The sequence below is a fragment of the Squalius cephalus genome (assembly GCF_949319135.1).
Source record: "Squalius cephalus genome assembly, chromosome: 17".
NCBI classification, from domain to species: domain Eukaryota; kingdom Metazoa; phylum Chordata; class Actinopteri; order Cypriniformes; family Leuciscidae; genus Squalius; species Squalius cephalus.
Genome location: NC_137138.1, coordinates 34,798,486 through 34,814,971, shown reverse-complemented (window position 1 = coordinate 34,814,971; position 16,486 = coordinate 34,798,486). Strand labels below are relative to the sequence as shown.

General features: G+C 37.2%; 1 protein-coding gene across 1 annotated transcript; it reads right to left on the bottom strand.

The window, feature by feature from the left end:
* Nucleotides 1-586: 586 nt before the first annotated feature.
* Nucleotides 587-16,366, bottom strand: ppp2cab (protein phosphatase 2 catalytic subunit alpha b). Its single transcript, XM_079847176.1, has 7 exons — nucleotides 16,026-16,366; nucleotides 10,630-10,839; nucleotides 7,117-7,290; nucleotides 6,864-6,953; nucleotides 4,795-4,956; nucleotides 3,325-3,443; nucleotides 587-1,134 (listed from the first exon to the last, which is right to left on the bottom strand). The coding sequence occupies exons 1-7, from the start codon at nucleotides 16,125-16,127 to the stop codon at nucleotides 1,062-1,064; spliced, it is 930 nt and encodes a 309-aa protein (XP_079703302.1). The 5' UTR covers nucleotides 16,128-16,366; the 3' UTR covers nucleotides 587-1,061.
* Nucleotides 16,367-16,486: the final 120 nt, after the last annotated feature.

The window sequence follows — 16,486 nt, the reverse complement described above, 5'->3', positions numbered from 1 at the left end:
GGGAACACTTTACAATAAGGTTCACTAGTTAATGTATTAACTAACATGAGCTAACAATGAGCAATACATTTGTTACAGTATTTATTAATGTTGGTTAATAAAAATACAGCTGTTCATTCTTAGTTCAGTGCATTAATGTTAACAAATACCCTTGATTTTAATAATGTATTAGTAAATGTTGAAATTAATATTAATTAAGATTAATAAATGCTGTAGAAGTATTGTTCATTCTTAGTTCATATTAGCTAAGGTTACTAATGAACCTTATTGTAAAGTGTTACCAAGATTTTATATGAATAAATGGTCTTATCTTGAGCCATTTCATAGCTGAATTGAATTAGTTTCATAATTTCACAACAATAACACTGCGATTTCCCATTGTTTATTAATGTGAAGTGGCTTTGAAACAATCATTACTGTATAAAGCTGAAGAAATAAATGCAGATTCAAGCAGAGAAACAGACACAATACAGGAGCAAGATCCATCTTTATTGTTGAACTGGTACCCTTTATACAGACACACACCATCATCTGAAGCTATCCCAGCATTCCTGCGCCGGCAGGCCATCTTAGTCCGCCACAAATCATGTAGTTGGCATCGGTTTAACACGTTTCCCCCGTAGGAAAGATCACCCTCTAGATACTGGATGTTGGGATACAAAAGCATCTCATTCCTCCCACACCACATGGAAAAAAGGTGGACAGAAATTGTAAAACTGACATGTTTCGTTCAGCTAAAAAAAAAAAAAAAAGTGCAAACATACATTAAAAAAAAGAAAAAGAAAAAAGGAGAGTACACAAAGAGGGTTGAGAAGGCGTGAGTGTATTGAGGACAGGAGCGAGACGGGAACGAGATCTCGTGGTCGTGTGTCGGACTGAAGCCGGGTCGGATTGGATATGGCACACACACACACACACACACACCTTTTGGTCCACAGACATTTCTTTCTGGATCAGTTTTCTCTTTAATCTTTTTTTCATATATATACTGTTGCCCACCGTTCCTCTCCTCTTATTTTAAACTGAATGAAGGTTATTATATCATGGCAATACTGTGAGATTCACAGGAAGTAGTCGGGGGTCCGGCGAGTGACGTGTGGCTCTCCTCTGCGCGGCGCCGGGTCGAACTGCAGGCTGGAAACACACAACACAACGTCAGATCTCACACACACACACACTGAGGACGGAGAGCGTTCATCATTATCCTCTACTTCACACTGAGATATCACTATCTGGATAACACGGCACATAAAATGACAAAACCACAATTTACACATTCAAAAATTAAACTAATCAAATAAAATCCTGAGAAACAATAGTAACACTTTACAATAAGGTTCATTAGTTAACATGAACTGCACTTATACAGCATTTATTAATCTGTTAATTTCAACATTTACTAATACATTATTATAAACCTTGTGAACATTAGTTAATGCACTGTGAACTAGGGCTGGGCAAAATTAATCTATTTTTCGATTAATCTATTTATTTATTATTATAAGTCTCATAGGCCACGAATCGATTTTTTTTTCCTTATTCATTAGGGCTGGGTATTGACACAAATTTCACAATTCGATTGGATTTCGATTCACAAGCTTGCAATTCGATTCGATTTCGATTCAATATTGATCATTTTGGATATCAGGTACAATATATGGCAAATTTTCTCCAGGAAAACAAATCTCTTCACTAATGCTGTAAACTATGGGAGTCAGTGGTAGCCTATAGGCTTCATTAGCCTACTATCATACTGAAGGTAAAAATGAACTGATTTGTATACAAACACTTAAATTACACTTATTTATTTTTATAATAATAAAGTTATATGAAATTATATAAAAATTTAAATGGTGACTCAAACTTTCCAGATTTATTAAAACATGCATTAAATATTGAAGAACATTAAAAATTATAATGAATATATAATATGGTGCGTATATTTGACTAAATGCTCCTTTCTAGAGTTAATTTTCTAGCTGACTAACGAGTTTATGGTCACTGGATATGGTTTTTCTGAGGTAAATGTGACGTTACATGACATTGTTTACTGACGTCTTTCCGCGGTTGAAACACTGATTGAGCGACTCCATGTGACATGATACGGACTTCGATAAGTTGTACTCTACTTTTAACACACTTTCAGAAGCTCATTCATGTTTATCTCGCGCTGTAACTGGTGTTATTAATGTGGAGGAGAAGATCACATGCTTCTCTTGAGCTGAGCCAGAGCGATCTCACGCCACAGCGACGAAACGGCATTTATGTTTATGAATTTCTTAAGGAAATGGACGTAATTTGAAATCTGAGACTTTGTTTCATATCAATAGTAACAAAGCACAAAGATTATTGCGATTTATTGGATGGGATGCGCAACAATGTTCCATTCATTCATCAACTGAAAACAGGATGACTAATCGATTCTTGGGATTTAAGTATCGATATCGTTCCGTAAAAATGAGAATCGATTAAAATCGAAAAATCTATATTTTTTTACCCAGCCCTAATATTTATCTATCCTCCAAAAGCCAGTATTAGTTTTCCTCCACTGTTCCTAGGCTTGCAGCCTCCACGTTACCGATAATGCCGTGCCACTGCTCTGACTCGTCCAATGTCCAGCATCAATTTTTCATCTTGAAATATAGAGTTGGGTTCTGTTTCAATGTACCCAAGTATACCTAAAATAAAAATAGTTTAAGAGTTCTTAATTTCTCTTCATTAATTAGCCACCTGTGAACTTATATTCACTGTTCTTTATTATAAATCTAGGATTTGTGTGAAATCTATATTCATTGAGTTAAATCAAAAATCTAATTTAGAACCGAGATCGAATCGAAACATCTGAAATGATACCCAGCCCTACTGTAAACATGAACAAACAACAGCTGGATTTTTATTAAATAACATTACCAAAGCTTAATAAATACAGAAACAAATGTATAGCTCATGAGTTGTTCATGTTAGTTAATACATTAACTAATGAACCTTATTGTAAGTGTTACTGAAACAATTGCAAGTGTCCTTTAAAACATTGTGCATTTAAAAGTGCATCTAGATTAAGATTAGAGAACTAACTCTTTCTACAAGTAAACCATTCAAAGTTTTAATTACCATATCAGTTCCCTTAGAGCGACCACGGCTAAAAATCATGTGTTTTTATTTTTAGTTTCAAAAGGCCTGATTTAAAGAAGATGAAGCTGTTGTATGAATAGTTGTATCATCTGCACACAGATGTGTTTTGGCTGAATCTGTTCCATGATGTAAATCATTGATAAAAACAGAGAACAAGAGAGGGTCTAAAGCGGATCCTTCATGAACACTCACAACGAGTACTTGAGGGTGTCGTCGAGCTCCATGATGGCCGCCTGATTCCCACACCGGTAACAGTAGTTCGGCGCGCTGAAGATCGTTACCACATTGCGATCATGGCACCAGTTGTAACCCTAGGGGACAAAGAGGAAAATTACAGATTTGAGCAAAACTTTTGCGATATCTTCTAAATGTCGATTAAAAAATATAGCGAAATGACGGCGTTTCCAGTAACTGATGTTATGCGACTAAAACGTCATTTTTTCCTCTCGCGACAAATCATTCCATCAATCATGGCATCGGATGTTTGTAGGTTTACATATATCTCAGTCATCGCACTAGACATTATTATTAATGGAAGGAGACATGGGCGTTTCATCCAAGCATTAATGGCAAGGAAAGACCGTTATACTGAGAGCGGCTCATATGAGGAGTTTCTGGGTGTTTCTCCCTCAAATCTTTTTCGAGATCTTGATTGTGGCATTTCTTAGTGGTTTAGAGTCCAGTATTCCTGTAATTCTTTCGTCTTTTATGAGTTTAATGAAGAACTCTGTCTCGTCTTCTGTCCAAACACACCTCATCATAAACGTCAGGCGACTGTAAATGTGCAAAAACTGTTTCCATTGCATTTGAAAAATAATCCTTTTTCTAATTGCCTGAAAAAACCCTCATGCGAGCGAAATAATGATAACTATAAACAAACAATCGTAACGATATCTGTACGAACCAATGAGGTTCATTCTCGTGTTACGCAGCACGTTTGAATTTATTTTGTGAGCTCTTTATGAACGATTTAAGTTTTCTGGTGAATACACCATCAACGAAGGGACAGAAATCTCTCAGATTTCATTAAAATATCTTCACTTGTGTTCCGAACATGAACAAAAGTTTGTAACGACATGAGAGAACATTCATTTTTGGGTGAAATAACTAAGATAATATAGATTCTCTGCCCAAAAAATGACACATTACTGTCTCACTCCTCCATAGGCTTCTAGGTAATCGATATCTGCCACCCCAGAAAGTTAGTAAAGACATCGTTAAAATAGTCCAAGTGACTACAGTGGCTCACCCTTAAGTTTATCAAGCGACGAGAATACTTTGTGTGCAAAAAACAAAACAAAAATAACGACTTTATTCAACTCTTCATTTTCTTCTGTGTTCCTCTGAGTGAGTTCACGTAGTGTAACAGAGCAGCGCTTCTGGGTTGTACGTCAGAACGGAGGCTCACTATTGGCCAGCATCACACACATGACCAGCGTCGGCCAATAGTGAGCCTACATTATCATTGCTCTCAGATTTCATCAAAAATATCTTAATTTGTGTTCCGTAGATGAACGAAAGTCTTACGGGGTTGGAACAACATGAGGGAGAGTAATCACTGACAGAATTTTTAATTTTTGGGTGAACTGACCCTTTAATGCATGTAACTTCCAGGTAAGGACCTGATTGTGTGTATATGGTGTCATGAGGAGAGGAACGCACCTCCATCACCAGCTGGTGAGCTCTGGAGACCAGCGTAAGGCCGTTTGCATGGTTGAACGTCTCGGATATGTCCTGCCCAAAGGTGTATCCCGCACCTCGAGGAGAAATCCCCCAGCCTCCACGGTCATCCGGATCAGACCACAGAAGATCACACATGGGTCCCTGAGGAACAGCAGAGGCAGAGAGACGTCAGGGCCCGTTTCAGGGAGAAACCACATTCAGGACCTTCAGTGACTTCAAGCAATACTTTTTGGGTTTTCAACGACTTCAATCAGAGATCTCACTTATCAAACAATATCTTTATCATCTGTCAAACTCTAAAAAAGGTAAACAGATAAACAAAAATAAACTAATAAAACAAAATGGTACAAATAAAGTGCAGCAGATGCAATGACTATAACGAGATATCGCTTTCCTGATTCATTCTCATGAATGATTGGCCTGAAGAATGAAAGATGTATTACAGACTTGGATATTTATGAGCAATATCACACTCATAGCCATGCAAGATGCCTCTATATATCAGGCAGTAGGGGTGTAACGGTACGCAAAAATCACGGTTCGGTACGTACCTCGGTTTTAAAGTCACGGTTCGGTTTATTTTCGGTACAGTAAGGGAAAGAAATGCAAACATTAAACTGCAGGTTGTTTATTACTATAAACTTTTTTTAACAATTTGTTTACACTTTTTTTAAACACTTTTCAATAAAATATAATAAAATATATATAAAATAAAAAAAAGAATAAGAAATAAAATACTGCTGCAAAGTTCTCCACTAAATAAAATACTCTCAGTCTCAAACCAATATCACATAATAAATTTAATGAAAAATATAAATAAATAACTATGATTACAGTGCAGCATTACCAATCCCAGCTTGTAGACCTGCTCATATTTAAAAATTAAGGCTGGGAATCGATTAAAAAAAAAGAACTAATTAATTGCACAATTTGCTGTAATTAATTGCAATTACTCCAAGCTTGTAATCATCAATAATTAAACTTAGAATCACCTATTTAAATGAAACACTGGGGAAAAAAAGGAACAGAAAATAGCCCTATATTAAAATAATATTAAACAAATATATCAATGTATTACTATTTTTCAATAATCAAATCAACATAATCAATTTAAGATTTTTTTTTCTTCATTTTTTTTACTAATGATCAAAATAAAATATAGCCCTAGAAAGCTATTATTACCAGAGCATGTGATCAGAGCAGGTCATTTTACCATTGTTGCCAGCATGACTATACCAGCTCAGCAAACAGAAGTCTACTGAGAAATTTCACCTTATTTGAGCGGACTTTGCTTTTCCAGTGCGTGATCGGTACATGATTGGAGTGTTTGGGCCGTGAACGACAGAGCAGAACGCGCAGCGCAAACACGGAGTCGAACATTGAACAGAGAGCGCAGCGCGCGCGCGCGCACACACACACACACGCGCGCGCGCGGAACGGAGAGTGCGGCGGCGCACACGGAGCGGAAAATCTTTTTTCCGCCCTGCAGTCGATTTCATTGGTTTAGGTTACAGTGACGACGGATAAAACTTTAGAATCAGCTGCAGGGCGGGATTTGCGCTGAACGCGGAGACTTCCGCCAATTAATATGTTCGTGTAGAAACACGAAAATGTACCTATGTTCCGCACACAAAATATTGCATTCGGTACACACGTGCACCGAACCGAAAGCCCTGTACCGAAACGGTTCGGTACGAATACACGTACCGTTACACCCCTATCAGGCAGCGTTGATTTTGTGTGAAAAGATTAAAGATTAAACATTAAATAGTTTCAATAACTCAAGCACTTTAAGTACCTTTAAATAAATACGGCTGTTTTCAAGGGTTTTCCAGGACTTAAATTAAAGCCCTTCAAGCACTTTAAAAACCGCGTACGGTTCGTTTTACCGTTACTGTTGTTTTAGCTTGACTTGATTTTTTAAACGATTTTTCCATTTGACTCAAAACAGCACAATAGGGTTTCAACTACTGCCACAGTTTGCAGCTTAAAACAGTCATTTTTATAAGGATAGGAAATGACATGATGGGATAAGCGATGATCAATACCTCGTGAGGAACTTCCTGTAAACGATCCAGCGCTCTGATGTGATCAAGAGTGTCTATGGACGGTGACAATCCTCCATGGAGACAGAATATCTACAGAGAAAACAATACGATGTGAACATCACAGCAACATGTTGACGGGTTTAAAGCTGAAGCGTTTCATGATCAACCTCCGAATGTCTTACTCACAGATGATTGCATATTAAGGATGTTTTATGGATATATTTGAATATGTAAAACATGACCATGTGCCTACCTGACCATCTACCAAGGCAGTGAGGGGAAGGTAATCGAAGAGGTCTGTGAAGTATTTCCAAACATTTGCATTGCCGTATTTCCGTAAGCACTCGTCATAAAAGCCGTACACTTGTGTGATCTGTCTGCTTTCGTGGTTCCCTCGAAGTATTGTGATGCGTTCGCGGTACCTTACCTGGAATATGAAGACATGACCAGTGATTAAACATTAACATCAACATTTAAGATCATATTTCCAGCCCAAAACTGACTTTTAAATCACCAGCTGTGATCAATCCTTCCCAGTGATCCAAACACGGATCTCGACTATACGACAATAAGTGTTTTTTGCTGTTGTTTTAATAGAAAAACATTAAAGTAATTTGTTTTAGATTTAAATTTTTTAGTCATTTAGTCGACTAAAACTTGACTAAACAAAAACAGGACATGGTTGACGAAATATGATAACTAAGAGTACATTTGACTCAGGACTGAGACTAAATCAATAAAAATAGTTGACAACTTGAACACTAATAGAAAGGCAGACGGCATCTGCTAGACTACAAGATAGCGGAGGGCTCTAAAGTTAAACGCATGAGGAACTACTTTAATTTAGAGTGTGTGCTGCACAATATTGAGAATAATAATGAGCTGAAGCTTGACTTTACTAAATGATAAGGGTGTCACGATTCTCCAAATCCTCGATTCGATTACATTTTCGATTCTAAAGTCACGGTTCGATTCGATTCTCGATTTGTTTGATTGTAAAAAAAATTGCATCACAATAAGTGTATTGTGATTGTCACTAACATTTTAGTAACTAAACTGAATTTTATTAGGTTTAGTGACAACATGTTACAATGTTTACATGGTACAATTTCTGGTAAGCTACACTTTTTTATTATTTCAATTCAATTCAATTATTGTGATTTGATTTAATATTGACTCATTTGGATAAATATTAGGTAGGCTACACAAGATAGGCGTTAATTTGTCTCAAGAAAAAAAAAAAAACACTCACCTAATGCTGTAAACATACAGAGAGCCCTATCAGCTGGTAGTAGGCTATTATTTAAGGTTAAAAATAATTAAATATAATGCGTTTTTTTATTATAATATCAACTTTATTTAATGATATAAGTAAAAAATATATAAATATGTAATATAGAACACATATTTAGCACAATACTCTCTATAGCTATTTTTTCTTGCCAACTACTACGTGCTATAGCCTATATTATGGTCATTAAATGGCTTTCCTGAGGTAAATGTGACATAGGCTAATTGTTCTCCAGCTGTGTTATTGACCCCTTTCCGCGGATGAAAACACTGATTGATCGATATTATGTATAAGGAATATACATTTCGGTAAATTGTACTGTATCTTTCAACATTGTTCGTGTTTTTTTACTATTAGCTAGAGATGATCGGGTCACGTGCGCTAGGGATCTGTCGAGTCACATTTACAAGCGCCAAAACGGTATTTATTGTTTGAATTGCGTAATAAAATTGACAGAATCTGAGAGCTGAGATTTTTTTATATCATAAAGTAACCTGCTCTAGTCTGTCGGTCTCCGTGTCCTCTTTGCTTCGCGATTTTTCTGTGCGTGAGAAAATGGATGTGTGGCGTGAGAGCGTGTGAAAAGTGTCAATTGCGTGTCTCACGGTGAATGCGTGACAGTTGGCAGCACTTCAACACGTGTGTGTTTTTTTTTGCTTGGCAAGCCGAGCTGACGTGACATGGGGGCGTGGCAGCATCGACGATTCCATTTTTTGATTCGATAATCGAGATTGAGCATTAATTTCAATCGATTTCGATTTAAAATCGAAATCGTGACACCCTTATTAAATTAAATCCAGTGTTTCCCCTAGAAATGTTTCCGCCAGCGGTGCTGTTACCAAGCCGCGCATGGAGGGGTCCACATGGTTTAAAAACCCCTTAAACTATGACTTCTGGCAAGTTTTGTGGATAGAAATGGACATTGAGACATACAAATATGACATAGCCTACCATCGACAGATTCAAGGCATGATTATTGCAGCACGTACCTTGAACTGGTCACAAACAGAATTCTACATTTTATACAGGATTATTCATGTTTTTTGATGAAAAAGCTAATTCAGTGTGTGGTGCTTAAACAGGCATTATACGGAGCTCAGGGTCAATATACCCCTCTCATCTGGCACCAACACAAATGTTTCCATGGTTGTGATGTAACATTTAATCATTAACCTATTATTTCTTCTGTGAACAAAGCTCTGTGCTCGACTCGAGTGGTAATGTGCTCATGAATCAGCACGCACAGAGAACAACAATGTGCTTTCCCTAAGCCCATCGTCAACAAATCTGTCTCTTCCCAGTGCCTGTTGATGACAGACTTCCTCATTTCCATATTTATCACGCCATCTGTCATTAGTTACATCATAACTTTTCCAGTTTTTATATGAAATATTGGTCAACATTATAATAATATAATTAAATAAATGACTGTCACTGCAACATTTATTAAAACGTGATGCAAAGATGATGAAATAATCCTCAGAGCAACATAAGATGTTAACTTGATTAAAGATGTTTCAGTTTCTGTACCTGAAAATCTTAAAACACTTCATTTCAATCATATCTTTGTTCAGTTGTGTCTATTTGTTGCGATTGCTTATTTTTTATTTGTTCTATTTTAATAACTGAGTGTTTACTTGTCTTTAATAATGCTTGAAATGTATATTAGCTCGGCTAGTTGTTTTTCTACAGGCAAACGCTCCTTGTGTAAGTGTTTTCAGCCTGTTGATTTCGGTTCATGATATTCAGATACAATTACATGTTTTGCAAGAAGACTAAATGTGAATAATATCCAAGTTTTTTTTTTTTTTACCTTATTGGAATCGAAATTAGAAATCTGAATCGATAAGCAGAATCGAAATAGTTAAAATTCAAACGATAACCAACCCTAAATATAATTATATAATTTAATAAATTACAGTCACTGTAACAGTTTTTATTAAAACGTAATGCAAAGATGTTGGAAAAAAAAAAATCCTCAGAGCAACATAAGATGTTGCTAACTTGATTTTTTTTTAAAGTCTTTACACACAAATCTGCAAGCGGTCGACCAATCACATCAAACTGGGCCATCTGACCAATCAGAGCAGAGCAGGCTCACGGAAAGGCGGGTTTAGAGATTCAGATTGTTTTATTTAGTGCCATGTCAGCACTCAAGGCTATTTTCATGGCAAAAATTCTATTACAAAAATACAAATATCATATAAATACAATAAAAACCAAACAAACAAAAACAGCAAGTCATATTATACAAGATTTATTAAATTAACATGATTAAAAAAAAACCTTTTCAGGCATAATCTTACTCAATAAGTCCTTAAGTGAGGTTTAGCTTCATAAAAGAGCATTCTACATGTATCCAGGACAATCTAATAAAATATGTTTTGGGGTTTAGAGAGAGCGAACCCTTGATCGAACCGTTTCAGACACTGAGAGAGAAAAGACACTACGCTGTCATCAAAAACGAGCCTTTACCTTGAGAGCGACAAGCAGCGTGACTGTTTCCACAGAGTAATAGCCTCGGTCCACGTAATCTCCCATGAACAGGTAGTTTGTGTCCGGGGACTTTCCGCCGATTCTGAAGAGCTCCATGAGGTCATGAAACTGGCCGTGAACGTCTCCACACACCGTGACGGGACATCTCACCTCCTGCACGTTAGACTCCTTGGTCAGGATTTCTTTAGCCTGCGGAGAAAATAATAATGATAATAATAATAATGTCATTCTGATTTCTGACCTGCCAATGTCTTAAATCTAATTATTCCACGTTCTCTCTGAATACTGGAGTGTGATTAAACCCGTTTAATGCGCAGGTAAATCCAGTCAGTTTAATCACTGTTCTGTATTAATGCACTGCTTTCACTGAAGGCTAGATCTAACGAGTCTTATGGCGCTTTTCCATTACCAGTACCAGCTCAACTCGACTCGCCTCGTCTCGCTTTTCGCTCCGTTTTCCATTGCAGATAGTACCTCCACAATAGTACCTAGTCGTCATAGCGACGCCGCAGGAAACTGCCATGACGTAATCTTCTATGCGACACACACCCACTACCCACACACACAGGACAATGGAGGAAATCGAGTGTATGCTGTTTTTGTTTTTGCTGTTTTTTATTCAGGATACTCCGTCTGGCGCGTGCAATGATGACGCAGTGAATAGTGACGATTCTCTCCGACCAATCAGCAGTCTGCCGTGTTTTCACGTCACATTTTAGTATCGCCTCAGCTGGCTTTAACTCGCTCAGAACCTCGCCGGAGGTGGTACGAAAAAAAGTACCTGGAAGGAGGTACAGGTACAACTTTTACACAGTGGAAAACCAAACAAAGGCGAGTTGAGTCGAGGCGAGCTGATACTGTGTAGTGGAAAAGCGCCATAAGTGTGTGTGAGAGAGAGTGAGAATGTGTGTGTCTCCACACACGCACAGGTCCAAGGCCTGTATCTTTGCAAGCACACATGAACATGATGAACACACTCCTGAACACTAAATGTTTCTCTTATTTTCAATCTGCCCCATTCATTTTCAATTTTGACCAACATAAGCTCAGATTAATCAGGCCTATGATCAATCAATTTCAAAAATAAAGGAGAAAATATTTGGTTATTGTGTGTTGTTTAATTAAATTAGTGATTCTACATTTAAATATTGATGATTACAAGTTTGGGGGAAATGCGATTAATTGCGATTAATCACAGCAAATTGTGCGATTAATTAGTTTAGTTTAGTGCGTTTCCCAGCCCTAGATATAATATAGCATAACGAGAGATTCAAAAGCTATTTTTGCAGTCCTACATTTCCAACATGCTTGAATAAATCCGTCATGAAAACAAGAGTTTGACAGCCACAGTTTTTTAAATGTTAATTTAATTATAAATAGTTTATAATCATTTACTTACACTTTCTAAGTGATCTTAAGAATCAGTGACAACTCCTAAATAACTGGTTAGTAAATAAAGCAATACTTCATTTAGGCATGATAAACTGATCATTAATTAAGTATGAAAATACAATTATTAAACACATTATAGATATGCTTATAAATCAAGAATAAAGCATTTATAGCAGTATTTATAAACGGCTTATTAAGGTCTATTAATGACCTATTAATCTATTAATGCTTTATAAATTATGAATTAACGGTTTACTAATGCTTAACTAATGATTAATAGTGTGCAGTTATTATAAAGCGTTACCAATAACATTAATAATTTGTTAATAAACGAGTGTTTAGAGAGTCAGTGTCGACTGCAGAGATGAAGCTTACGGTCATCTCTGTACTGTACTAGTTTAGCTCCTACACTTGGATATGCACCTAATAATAGGCACATTTATCTAGGCTAATGTTAGAGCGAGCAGTCATGTACAGAAGTTACCGTAAGGCTGCATGTTTGAGGTCTATGAACGATTTTTATGAGCCGCTATATGCAAGCTGTCCTCCATATTGGAACAGTCAAAGCCGGCCCATGAACGCGAGAGAGCAGGTTAACTGTGCGTCTGCAACCGTAGATATGAGCATATCAGAATATGTTTTCACAGGATACAGTTTATCATTAATGTTAGATAAATCTGCATATGCTTAATTCTGCATATGGTTCCCATAGTTTAAAAACCAGTAATATTGAGCGATAAAAACAAACCAACACGTTCTCACTGGTGAAAGGTGATCCCATTATTTGGGAATTTAAATCTCGGCAGTTTTTACCAACAGAGGCCTGCAACATGTTGAGGCATCTTGGAAACCTCATAGATTTTTACTGCGAGTGACGACAGCATCTGACTGTTCCAAGATCTACATCTATACACATCTATGGCATGAACGATCAAGTCTCAGACGTCACGGCACACAAAATTAGAAACACTTCAGGAGTTTGGAAGTCGTCATCTGATTGGTTGAATTCGAGGGTCCATCTGGAAACAAAGATGCCGTGATGCCAAACCCCCTCATGGAAAAAGAAAGCTATAATATTTACAACCGTGACAAAGAGTGCTTATCAGGATCAGCTAAACACTGGATTTCCAAAAGTAAGTGACGGATGTAAAGTTTGCAACATAAGGCATCTTATGAGTTAAGGCTGCTCTAAAGCGGCTCTGTGTCTGCTCAGAATTCTATGTAAAGACGCAATTCCGCATAAAAGCAGACTTAAAATATGCCGGGTCTGACCCACCTCAGCCCCTAGTGTCAAACGCGACTCTGATACGGTTTTGGTTCAGTGTGAATAATCACGAACTCGTGCCGGCCTAAACTACGTCATTTTTCATGACAACCAAAAGCACGCCTGTCAATCAAGAAGCGGGAGACAAAACATATAGGCCTAGCTCCTTTGTTTTAGGAAAATTAAAAAAAATGTCTACCAGCAAAGCAGTGAAGTAAAAGCGTCCTGCACTCGCATCGTGAAGCAAACCATAAATATATCAGCAGGGAGTCGCCGACTCGCCGTTTGTAATCTTCCTTTGAAGAGACAGATCGACGCGCTGCTATATTTCTCTCAGGTACGGTAAATGCTTAACCCAATCGGTGATCGCATTGCTATATTATATTCCAAAAATCATTTCCTTGAGGACGATATTTCCCGACGGTCCGGTGACATCTGCTGTCCTGCCAGAAATGCTAACGCTAGCATCATTGTTCATTTCTTGTGCCTTCTCCAAACTCCAACGGGACTTTCTGGCTCTTTGAAGAAAAAAAAAGAAAAAAAGCCCTTTCGACCTCTTTTAACCCTGCAGTGATCAACCCGGTGTAATAATTCAGAATTTCTTTGTAGCATTCGTCCCAGCTGGACCAATATTATTAAGAAATAGAAAAAATATATATTTATTAACTAAATAAATGTAAAAATTGCATTTTTTTTTTTCATTTTTTTTTTCAATTCATTTTATAACACGTTGTTAAAACGGTAGTCATGTTCATAGGATTGTTTCCCGCGACTTTAATTCCTGTGTAAATGCATTTATGCCGCTTGAGAGAAGCAATAAACTTTCAGTGTAAACTTGAAATTGATTTTTGTGATTTTATGCCGCTTCAGATTTGGTTTCTGTGGTGCTTTTTCAGTGTAAGGATTAGGGCTGTGAAACGATTAATCGCGATTAATCGCATCCAAAATAAAAGTTTGTTTACATAATATATGTGTGTACTGTGCATAATTATTTTGTATATATAAATATACACACATGCATATATTTAAGAAATAGTTGCTTATATATACTGTATATATATACACACATATATAATTTATATTAAAAATATGATCAATAAGTTATGACAAGATGTTTTTACATTACTACATTATACATATGTTTATACAAGAGTCAACAATTTTTTTTAAGTCAGTTTGATGAATTCAAGTTGTAATGAATTAAACATCCAAGTTGATTGAATTTTTTTTTCTTTTTTTTGAAAAAATGTTTTTTTTTTGCAGTGTATACATGCATGTGTGTGTATTTATATATACAAAATAATTATGCACAGTACACACACATATATTATGTAAACACAAACTTTTATTTTGGATACGATTAATCGCGAATCGATTAATCGTTTCACAGCCATAGACTCTTTAAAATACATCCAAGAGTTTCACACACCGGTCTGTTATTGTAGGGACAACCACATTACATTTTCACGCCCTCAAACATGACGTGGAACAAAACAAACCGTGATTGGTTTCTTTACGTTACTCGGTGATAAGTGCTGTGGACTTACTACTGTGCTGGGTTAGACCCGACTCTGAAGTAGGAACTAATTTAGTTTCCCAAAATGCGTTTCTAGAACTAAAACCGTTCCCAGTTCCTGCAGTGCAAACACACCAAAGAGTGGGTAATTCCAGCAAAAGTTATAGGAAATATGGAAAGGTTCCTATTGTAAGCTAATAATTAGCAGCTATTTTAGTAGATTCAAATAAAATTAATTTGGCTAACTCAAATATTTCAATAACCTTTAACTCGTTGGGTCGACTCAATTTATTTGCTATGGTACCAGCAAATGTAGTCATTACATTTTTACTCAATACACAAGATGTATTTAACTGATTTAATTTCACACCTTTAAAATGTACACATTATTTAAGTGCTATAACGTTTCACCGACAAAAAGAAAACTACATTGAGTTTAATTTTCTAGTTTTGATAAACTTAGCAAAACTATGAAATCTGTTGCAGCAACAGATCATCGACCAAAACATGCTGGGATGTTTCAACATGTTTGAGTAGCCCAACGGCTGGGTTACATTTTTTAACCCAACGTATGGGTTTGTCCATATCGCCATGTCTCAAACATGGATTGAAACAACCCAGCATTTATAGAGTGCAATAAAAACTGTCCCACACTCGTGATTCAATCATGAGACGCGGTCAGAGAAGCGCTAATGCTGAGCTAGAGCAGATTAGCATTAGCATGTGTGCTCTGCTGTCAGCAGATGATGGCCTCTCACACGGCCGCCATTTTGAGACACTGTGAGTGAGGATGAGGAAGAAGCTGCATTCAAACCATTCGCTTTTTCAACAAAAACACATTTATATTCAGAAACTCTCTATAACCCACACGTTGTTTTGATCCGAACAGAAATTATTCTGATTTAACAAGTCACGGTTTACTGCGGGTTACAGTTTATTGATTCATACTGTAGCTTTCAGCCTAACGTTCCCGTAAATAAATTAACGGCACAGACCGATTCAACATTCACACGTGATTTAATTAAAGATTAACGGAGGGCATGTCGGCTTGTGTTACTAAATCAAAAACAATCGTAGTTTCTTATGAGTGTTGCGGCGGTTTAAAAATCCGCCATCTTGCATCTTAGCAGCTAACGCGGCTAAAGGGGGGGAAATGAAATAAACACCGAAACACGACGTTGGCGGTGTATTACACATACATACCTTCTCACAGAGGCTCTTGACTTGGCTTTCTGAGAGCTGTTTGCATTCGTTGAGCTGTTCGATCCATTGATCCAGCTCTTTCGTGAACGCCTTTTCATCCATGTCTGCTTTTTTTTAACTCGATTTTCACACGGATTTCTGATCTAACTTCTCCCAGCTTTCCACGAATATCCACCCGAAATCGATTGATTACTTTAAAACGTACATGTGGCCAGGGATCTTGAAGTAATTAGGTACGGGAATCCTGTGAGGAAACGAGAAGCCGTCGGCCTTCAGAGTCCCACCCTGACCACGGTTGTTTTCACTTCAGCCTTTCCTCACATCAGACTCCGACAACCGGCGCGGCGCTGATTGGCCAACCGCAGCTGTCCCATTCTTGATACTGCGCTCTGATTGGCCACCCGCAGCCGTTCTACCTTTCTGATTGGTTTCTAGATATGTCGTTGGGCGTTTTCCTTTAC